This window comes from Cricetulus griseus, chromosome 2 (assembly GCF_003668045.3).
Source record: "Cricetulus griseus strain 17A/GY chromosome 2, alternate assembly CriGri-PICRH-1.0, whole genome shotgun sequence".
NCBI lineage: Eukaryota > Metazoa > Chordata > Mammalia > Rodentia > Cricetidae > Cricetulus > Cricetulus griseus.
Genome location: NC_048595.1, coordinates 199,882,460 through 199,892,070, shown reverse-complemented (window position 1 = coordinate 199,892,070; position 9,611 = coordinate 199,882,460). Strand labels below are relative to the sequence as shown.

Sequence of the window (9,611 nt, the reverse complement as noted above, 5' to 3'; positions counted from 1 at the left end):
AATTCTTCTGAACAGATACCTAAATTTGTCTTGAAGCCAAGAAAAATATTTTAGTATTTTGAGTAGTATTTATGCTTATGGAATCCCAAACTCAGAAGGAGAGGGCACTTAAGGCACTACACTTGAACTAGAATTAAATTATTGAAAATGCCATGAGGCATTTGATTGGTAGGGAGAGGTTTCTCTGTATTTTTAAGCACAATCTAAACTAGTTGGGTTCTGAAAGTTGATTTTCAAGTCACTGGAGATTCAGTTAGGAAGCAACATATAATTCATTTAGATAAAAGGATACAAAGAAAATGAGCTCACATCTCATGTCATTAAATTCTTAAGAGTGGATGAAAATTTAACAATCTTTGTAATTCATCTATAACTAAAAATAATTTATGGCATTGGTCATGGTTATTTCAAACGTACCCTAGATAGTGCCCCTTCTCTGGCAATATGCGTTGTGTCCAGCAGAAGATAATACTTGGTGTTATTTTGCCACTGTCAAGTTTTCCTATACCACTTGGTGGGGCTATTTTTCCACGTGGTCTTGAGAAAAGACTTGCCTGGTTCTTTCAATGTGTTCGTTTCCTCTGATAGGAAAGGCAAGCCTTTTAGTCTCTCCTTACTGGGTTAATAGTTATGCTGCAGATCCCATCACTTGGGGCTCTGTTCAATAGAATTTGTCTGGAAAACAGACAAATTCCAAGTTCATAAACTCCTTTGTTGCTCATGTCCCGACATAGCTCTGTGTACCTAATCCCATTGAGTCTGCAAAAGCTTCTGGTTGCAATTTTGTAAGTGAACTCTGGGCGCCGCTGCTGTCCAATTCGCTGCAAGAGCTGACTCTCAGACTCTACCAGTTGAAATTATGAACGTTCACTGAAGGCTTAAAGAGTAAGGGGGCTTGGATTTTCTGCTAAGCAAGTCGAATTAGGGACTGTGATATCCTCAAACTTGGAGGGAACGTTTGGTTTTTCTTCGTGGTGGAAGTAATTCGTGAAGTCTCTTCCCTTCACCTGGGAGGCTGTGAGAAGGATGGAGCCCAGCGTGAAGCTAGGAAGCCGGACCCAGTGGAGGCAAGTACTCTTTCCGTTCTTGCTGCCTTTGTTCTGCGCGGGGCTTTCGGAGCAAGTCCGGTATTCTATTCCGGAAGAAATGGCTATGGGATCCGTTGTGGGAAACCTCGCTGAGGACCTGGGGGTGCCTGTTCGGGATTTACTGACTCGAAACCTCAGAGTCATAGCAGAGAAACCGTGTCTTACTGTGAACCCCGAGAACGGGAACATAGTTGTGAGCGACAGAATCGATCGAGAGCTGCTGTGCTTCCAAAGCCCACTGTGTGTGCTGCCCTTAGAGATTGTGGCGGAAAATCCCCTCAACGTCTTTCACGTCAGCGTGGTGATAGAAGATATAAATGATAACCCGCCCCACTTCCTCCAAAATAGTATTGTTTTACAAATCAATGAATTTGCAATCCCAGGCACTAGGTTTGGCCTAGAATCTGCCATAGATGAAGATGTAGGACCGCACTCTCTGCAGAGTTACCAGCTCAGTTTGAACGAGCATTTCTCTCTGGTGGTGAAGGACAAGGCTGAAGGCAAGGATGCCCCAGAATTAGTGTTAGAGAAGCCACTAGACAGGGAAAAGCAGAGCTCCCAGCTCTTGGTCCTGACAGCAATGGATGGGGGAGAACCAGCACTAACTGGCACGGCTCAAATTCAAATCGAGGTCACTGATGCCAACGATAACCCCCCAGTGTTCAGCCAAAATATGTACAAAGCCAGTCTTAGAGAGAACATGCCCTCAGGCACCTCTGTGCTAAAGGTGATGGCCACCGACCAGGATGAGGGTGTCAATGCAGAGGTCACCTACTCCTTCAAATCACTAGGAGACGATATTAGATATAAGTTTATCCTAGATCATCAAAATGGAGAAATTAGATCTGAAGGCCCTATAGACTTTGAAACCAAGAGGACTTACACCATGAGTGTAGAGGCCAAGGATGGTGGAGGCATGGCCACAGAATGTAAAGTTATAATTGAAATTCTCGATGAAAACGACAATGCCCCGGAAGTGGTTTTTACTTCGGTGTCCAATTCTATACCCGAGGACGCTGAACCTGGGACAGTGGTGGCTCTGTTCAAAACATATGATAAAGATTCGGAAGAAAATGGAAGAGTGACATGCTTCGTAAGAGAAAGTGTTCCTTTTAGAATTGAATCTTCGGCCAATAATTACTATAAGCTTGTAACAGATGGGGTCCTGGACCGGGAACAGACTCCAGCGTACAACGTCTCCATCATCGCGACTGATAGAGGCAAGCCACCCCTCTCCTCCAGCACAAGTGTCACCCTGCAAGTTGGGGACATCAATGACAATACTCCAGTTTTCCTCCGGACCTCCTACTTGATCCAAGTGGCTGAAAATAACCCGCCTGGTGCTTCCATTGCTCAAGTCAGCGCCTTTGATCCGGATTTGGGATCCAATGGTCACGTCTCCTACTCCATCATAGCCAGCGACCTGGAGCCTCAATCGCTGTGGTCCTATGTGACCGTGAACGCTCAGAGCGGAGTGGTGTTCGCTCAGCGCGCCTTCGACCATGAGCAGCTGCGCTCCTTCCAGCTGACACTGCAGGCGCGCGACCAGGGCTCGCCCCCGCTCAGCGCCAACGTGAGCGTGCACGTGCTGGTGGGTGACCGCAACGACAACGCCCCACGCGTGCTGTACCCCGCGCTCGAGCCCGACGGCTCTGCGCTCTTCGACATGGTGCCGCGCGCCGCTGAGCCCGGATACCTGGTCACTAAGGTGGTGGCTGTGGACGCGGACTCGGGACACAATGCCTGGCTGTCGTACCACGTGCTGCAGGCCAGCGATCCGGGGCTCTTCAGCCTTGGGCTGCGCACTGGCGAGGTGCGCACAGCGCGTGCTTTGGGTGACAGGGACGCGGCCCGGCAGCGCCTTCTGGTCGCTGTGCGTGATGGTGGACAGCCGCCGCTCTCGGCTACAGCCACGCTGCACCTGATCTTCGCTGACAGCCTGCAGGAAGCCCTGCCAGACGTCAGCGAAGACCCTCTGCCGTCCGACCCCCAGAGTGAGCTGCAGTTTTACCTGGTGGTGGCCTTGGCTTTGATCTCAGTGATCTTTCTTTTCGTTGTGATTCTAGCCCTCGCCCTTCGCCTTCGACATTCCCACAGTCCTGCAGTCTCTGGCTGCTTTCAGTCTGGCCTCTGCTGTAAGACTAGACCAGAGGTTTCTCTCAACTACGGCGAGGGGACTCTGCCTTATTCCTACAATCTCTATGTTGCCTCCAATTGTCAAAAAACTTCTCATTTTCTTACCTTAACGCCAGAAATGGTCCCTCCGCAAGACCTTTCTATGGAAGCTTCTGTGGAAGTGAGTGCCACTGAAGAGAATAACAAGACAGTCTCTGATTCTCTGGCTTCTACTCACGTGAGTCTCAATGAGCCTTTCATTGGCAAATTGTTTAATTTCCAAATCCTTTTGGAATGGTCTTTTTTTTTTTAAACAGGGTCTGGTTGTCTTGGAACTCGCTGTGTTTACCAGACTGGCATTGAAAACACAGAGATCCTCCTTCCTCTGCTTCCCAAGTGCTGGAATTAAAGGTGTGCACTGCCCCCTTTGAAAAGAATATCTTGTGTTTTGGTTTTTTTGGTTTGTTTTTCGAGACAGGGTTTCTCTGTGGTTTTGGAGGCTGTCCTGGACCTCGCTCTGTAGACCAAGCTGGCCTGGAACTCACAGAGATCCGCTTGCCTCTGCCTCCCGAGTGCCGGGATTAAAGGCATGCGCCACCAACGCCCGGCCTAGTTCTGTCCCGACTTTTCTCAATAGGCTTCAGGATTTTATTTTATCAAAACTCAAAACGTAGAAGTATTTTGATGCACTGCCATCCAAGTAATTTTGAAGGTTATGCGTTCGTGCTTGTGTGTGTCTGTGGTATATGGGCCATGAGTAGATCATAGGATAATTTTTGAAGTCAGTTCTCTATTTCTAGCATGTGGGTCCCAGGAATTTAACTCAGATTCAATTAGGTTTGGCAGCAAGCTCCTTTACCTGCTGAGCCATCTCTTTCTAGATCTAGAAAAATATTTTAAAGTGAACTATACTTTTTTCTTTGGTTGTCTTTTGAGAGATCAATAACTTGAGCTTATAAGGCTTTTCTTTAGTAATATAAATTGAGAAATACTATGTCCAAAAAAGGTTCTAAAATATGATATGGTAATAACTTGGTAATAGTGTTCAGATATACTAGGGGTTCTTCTAATCTCACTTTTATGTCTGGTCTTTTCTCAAAGTATCTGCATGTTTCCTTCCAATTTCATTTTATTTTATGGCTACCAGAGGCTGGAGGCTAGCTCAGTTAGAGTTCATACTTATGCAATGGTGACATTGAAGGTCTATTGTCCGGAAGTCATCACCAAAAAGTGCTTGTTCTCAAATACAGTTTCTAGACACATGAAATATGCAGCCGTCTCCTAGAATCTTTTCTACATTCTGATGTGCTTCTCAATGTACGGCCAATAATTCTCAGTTATTAAAATTATGTCAGTTACCCAGGAAAAGGTCATTTATAGTTTCTTCGGATTCCTAATTTTCTTTTACTAAGTCTTGCTCAACACCAAAGGTCTTCTTGCAATGCATGCACCTGTAGAATTGTATAGTACTGTCTCCAGTTCCAGGTTGGAATCCTTCCACTTACTAGGAAAGTGCTGATACATCTTTGTCATTTGACTAGCTGTCACATATGAATCTGATCATGTGCACTACAACATTTCTCAGTTTGGGTTTCCATATTATCGAGATATTTTGTGGGGTTTTTTTCAGTATTAAATTCCTTTAGGGAAGTTTCCAGAAATCTACTGAAATTCTGTCTTATTGGGAAAAAATAAGAAAACACAAACAGCTACTGAAAATAATTTCAAGGCAGTTGGTTTGTAGGAAAAATTTAGAGAACTAAAATGCTCACTGAACTGTCCACTACTGTGGAGTCTTTCCGTTTCCATCTCCACTTGAAGAACAGTAGATGGAGCTATTTAAGGTACACAATCAAAAATAATCCTCTCCCAGAGTTCAGGACTGTGCAGTAATTGGTTCAGACTCTGAGCGCCGCTGTTCACCAACAAGGGAGGAAAAGACAGCGAAGCCCTGCTCGCTGGCTTTGCGTGCGCCAGAAGCACAATGCAGATAGATTGAGACAAAACACCTCTCCGAGGAAATTGGCCAGAGGAGCTGGTCCCACCTCCTGACTGTCGGGTTCCAAGACCTAAAAAGCGAATTCTGGTTTAAGCAGCCAAAGGCAGGACTGGAAATAAAATCCTCAAGTGACAATGATCCCTGCGCAATGGTTCGAGAACTGCAAAGTGCTGGTCTTACTGGGAATCCTCCTCGGGATCCTGGGGGAGGCCGGATCCACCCAGATACGCTATTCAGTTTCGGAGGAGCTGGAAAAAGGATCTAGGGTGGGTAACATCTCCAAGGATCTGGGGCTGGAGCCCCGCGAGCTGGCGGAGCGTGGGGTCCGCATCGTCTCCAGAGGTAGGTCTCAACTTTTCGCTCTGAACCCGCGGAGCGGCAGCTTGGTCACCGCGGGCAGGATAGACCGGGAGGAGCTGTGTATGGGGTCCATCAAGTGTCAGTTGAATCTAGAGATTCTGATGGAAGACATAGGGAAAATATACGGAGTGGAAGTAGAAGTGCGGGACATTAACGACAACGCTCCCTACTTCCGTGAAAGTGAATTAGAAATAAAAATGAGTGAAAACGCCGCCGCTGGGATGCGGTTCCCTCTCCCCCACGCTTGGGATCCAGATATCGGGAAGAACTCTCTTCAGAGCTACCAGCTCAGCCCGAATGCTCACTTCTCGCTGGAGGTGCAGAACGGAGCTGATGGTAACAAGTACCCGGAATTGGTGCTGGAGCGCGCGCTGGACCGCGAGGAAAAGGCTGAGCACCTCCTGGTCCTCACCGCTTCCGATGCCGGGGACCCGGTTCGCACCGGCACAGCGCGCATCCGCGTGATGGTTGTGGATGTGAATGACAACGCACCTGTGTTTGCTCGGTCCGAGTACCGCGTGAGTGTGCGGGAGAACGTGGCTGTGGGCACTCAGCTGCTGCTAGTCAATGCCACCGACCCGGACGAAGGAGCCAATGCGGAAGTGATGTATTCCTTCCGGTACGTGGACGACAAGGCAGCTAAAGTTTTCAAGCTGGACAGTAATTTGGGGACAATATCAACAACAGGGGAGCTGAACCATGAAGAATCGGGTTTCTATGAGATGGAAGTGCAAGCAACCGATAACGCGGGATATTCTGCACGGGCCAAAGTCCTCGTCACAGTTCTGGATGTGAACGACAATGCCCCTGAAGTAGCCATCACCTCCCTCACCAATTCAGTTCCAGAAAACTCTCCCCGAGGGACATTAATAGCCCTGATAAATGTAAATGACCAAGACTCAGGGGAAAATGGACAGGTAATCTGTTCCATCCAAGAAAATCTGCCCTTTAAATTAGAGAAATCTTACGGAAACTACTATAGATTAGTCACAGACACAGTCCTAGACCGAGAACAGGTTCCTGGCTACAACATCACAGTGACCGCCACTGACAGGGGAAGTCCGCCCCTGTCAACAGAAACTCACCTCTCGCTGAATGTAGCTGACACGAACGACAACCCGCCCGTTTTTCCTCAGGCCTCCTACTGGGCCTACATCCCGGAGAACAATCCCAGAGGGGCCTCCATCGCGTCCGTGACCGCCCACGACCCCGACAGTGACAAGAATGCCCAAGTCACTTACTCCCTAGCTGAGGACACCTACCAGGGCGTGCCCCTGTCCTCTTACGTCTCCATCAACTCGGACACTGGTGTCCTGTACGCACTGCACTCCTTTGACTATGAGCAGTTCCGAGACCTACAGCTGCAAGTGATGGCTCGCGACAGTGGGGACCCGCCGCTCAGCAGCAACGTGTCACTGAACCTGTTCGTGCTGGATCAGAATGACAATGCCCCCGAAATCTTGTACCCCTCTCTCCCTACGGACGGTTCCACTGGAGTGGAGCTGGCGCCCCGCTCAGCAGAGCCTGGCTATCTGGTGACCAAGGTGGTGGCGGTGGACAGAGACTCAGGACAGAACGCCTGGCTGTCCTACCGTCTGCTCAAGGCCAGCGAGCCAGGGCTCTTCTTGGTGGGGCTGCACACGGGCGAGGTAAGCACGGCTCGGGCCCTGCTGGACAGAGACGCACTCAGGCAGAGCCTCGTAGTGACTGTGCAGGACCACGGCCAGCCTCCTCTCTCCGCCACCGTCACGCTCACTGTGGCGATCGCCGACAGTATCCCCGACGTCCTGGCGGATCTGGACAATCTAGAATCTCCTTCCTCTTCTGAAAGCTCGGGGCTCACGCTCTATCTGGTGGTGGCCGTGGCGGCGGTCTCCAGCGTCTTCCTGGTCTTTGTTCTGGTGCTGCTGGCGCTCAGGCTGCGGCGCTGGCACTCACTGCGCCTGCTCGGGGCTGCGGGACCCGGATTGGCTGACGTCCCAGCCTCTCACTTTGTGGGCGTGGACGGGGTGCAAGCTTTCCTGCAGACCTATTCGCACGAGGTCTCGCTCACTGCGGGCTCCCGAAAGAGTCACTTGATTTTCCCGCAGCCCAACTATGCAGACACACTCCTCAGCCAGGAGAGCTGCGAGAAAAGCGAGCCTCTTTTGCTATCGGGAGATTCAGTATTTTCTAAAGATAACCATACGTTAATTCAGGTGAGTCCATTCTGAGCGTGGAGCCAACTATCTTCGTAGTATAGATGATTCATGGGTGTTTGGAATTGATAAAGCAGCCACCAACAACAACCTGTTCACCTTGTTGGGCTTAAAAGATAGCTAAGCATGATATTGTCACATGTAACTATTGCATGATACAGAAACAAAGTCTACTTTATATTACTCTGTGCCCTATAATGTGTTAGCTTTTAGTTCACCAACGATAATGCTCTTTACACTTTTAATTCTTTTTTTCCTGTTGACCATGAAGCAGATTCGTGTCAATCACCTCATGCCGATTTATCTGTTAAGACTGCAGGAGTTGTGGCTGTAACTCAGAACTCAGAGGTAGAATACTTGCCTAGCATGTATGGAGACCAGACCCTGGATTCAATCCCCAGGGAGGGCTGAGGGAACACTAATTCCGCTAGAGTGAAGAAACAGAATTTAATGGAAAGTACACTTGCTTTTTATTTTTTCTTTTAACCTCCTTTTCCGGGGATTGAACCAAGATCTGAACTAAACAATTTCCCCCAGGGCTACATTCCTAGCCCCAAATAGAGTGGCCTTTAATTGCAGTTGAATCTGCTAGTAAATTCATACACTGCATTCAATGTCTTCTAAACAATATTATGTCTGGACATTAGGGATACATACATGTATTCCTTGTAAAAGTTGCTTGTACATGTGTGTCTGTGTCTGTATGAGTGTATGTACACATACAGAAGCCGAATGAAGGAACTGGGTATTCTCTGTCACTGTCTGCCTAATCATCTGAGGCAAGGTCTTTCCCTGATCCCAGGACACACATTTTCTACTAGGCTGGAAGTCAGCAAGCGCCAGAAGTCTGACTGTTCCTGACCTCCATGTGTAGTCCTCTGTGCCACACACACACACACACACACACACACACACACACACACACACACACACACCAAGCTGCTTTCATGGCTGCTGAGACCCAAACTCCCAGCACTCACGATTGCACAGCAAGCACTGTAACTCCCCTGCATCGCCTCAGCTCTGTCCTTAGACTTTTTTGATGTAATTTCATGTTTTTAAATTGTTTGACTTCCAAGTATGGTGGACTTTATTTCCTACAGGCTTGAAATTTTACTCAAATATACAATTTGTGTTGTAATGAGGAAGAACTGTAATGGTATTTCACCTGCTAGACATTTCAGTAGTGCAGTATGTATATAATAATAAAGTTAAACATCTCTCCTATCATTTTTACCTGCACCGATGATATAAGATACCCAGAATTCACCAGTGTAGCACAAGCATGAGTTATTTTTTGCCATATACACAGTGAAGAATTTCTTGAGGAAATATTTTCAAATTTTAAATGGTTTGAACATATTTTTGTTCTGAAGAAGTTTTCTGGTAATATAGTCTTCACTAAATTTCCCCTTTCATAAATAGAAAATTTTATGGAAAGTGTAGGTCCTAAGTGTTAACTTATAACTTGTTTTTTTCTATCTATGTGTTGCCTATCTATTAAAAACATAATAATTGGAATCCAAATTTATAAAAAAAATTAGTGATTCTTAGAGAAGGAAGAGTAACCCAATGTCCCCCCCAATAAAATATGATTCAAATGTCACCTTATGCATCTTGATAACCAAAAATATGCATAGATTATATTGTTCTACTTGTGTAATTTTTAGAGGAAATATTTGAGCCTGTATAAAAATGTTCAATTTAGCCAGGGCAGAATGATAGCGAATTTAAGTTCATCTTAGTGAGGCCTCCCCCATCTCAAAATAAAAACCTAAAAGAGTATTTAGCTCAGTGAAAAACTCTTGCCTTGCATGTGCAAGACCCTGACCCTAGTACTGCAGTAATAAA

At 47.1% G+C, this 9,611-nt stretch overlaps 2 protein-coding genes across 4 annotated transcripts in view; both read left to right on the top strand.

The window, feature by feature from the left end:
• LOC100753238 (protocadherin gamma-C5) overlaps positions 1-9,611 on the top strand; it is a 161,767-nt gene that overhangs the window by 72,668 nt on the left and 79,488 nt on the right. Inside the window, exon 1 of one of the 3 annotated variants that reach the window (XM_035440174.1) lies at positions 576-3,441. The exons of the other annotated variants lie outside the window; for them this stretch is intronic. Coding sequence (XP_035296065.1) covers positions 1,027-3,441 — 2,415 coding nt within the window. The 5' untranslated portion in view covers positions 576-1,026. Of the gene's footprint in view, positions 1-575; positions 3,442-9,611 lie in introns of those variants that run through there. 3 annotated transcript variants of the gene reach the window in all.
• LOC118238342 (protocadherin gamma-A12-like) lies at positions 3,712-9,133 on the top strand. Its single transcript, XM_035440178.1, has one exon. It carries the CDS (start codon positions 5,337-5,339, stop codon positions 7,773-7,775), a length of 2,439 nt encoding a protein of 812 aa, XP_035296069.1. The 5' UTR covers positions 3,712-5,336; the 3' UTR covers positions 7,776-9,133.

Bases quoted from the DNA above. Each gene is read 5' to 3' on its own strand.
- LOC118238342 (XM_035440178.1), top strand. From the start codon at position 5,337: ATGATCCCTGCGCAATGGTTCGAGAACTGCAAAGTGCTGGTCTTACTG.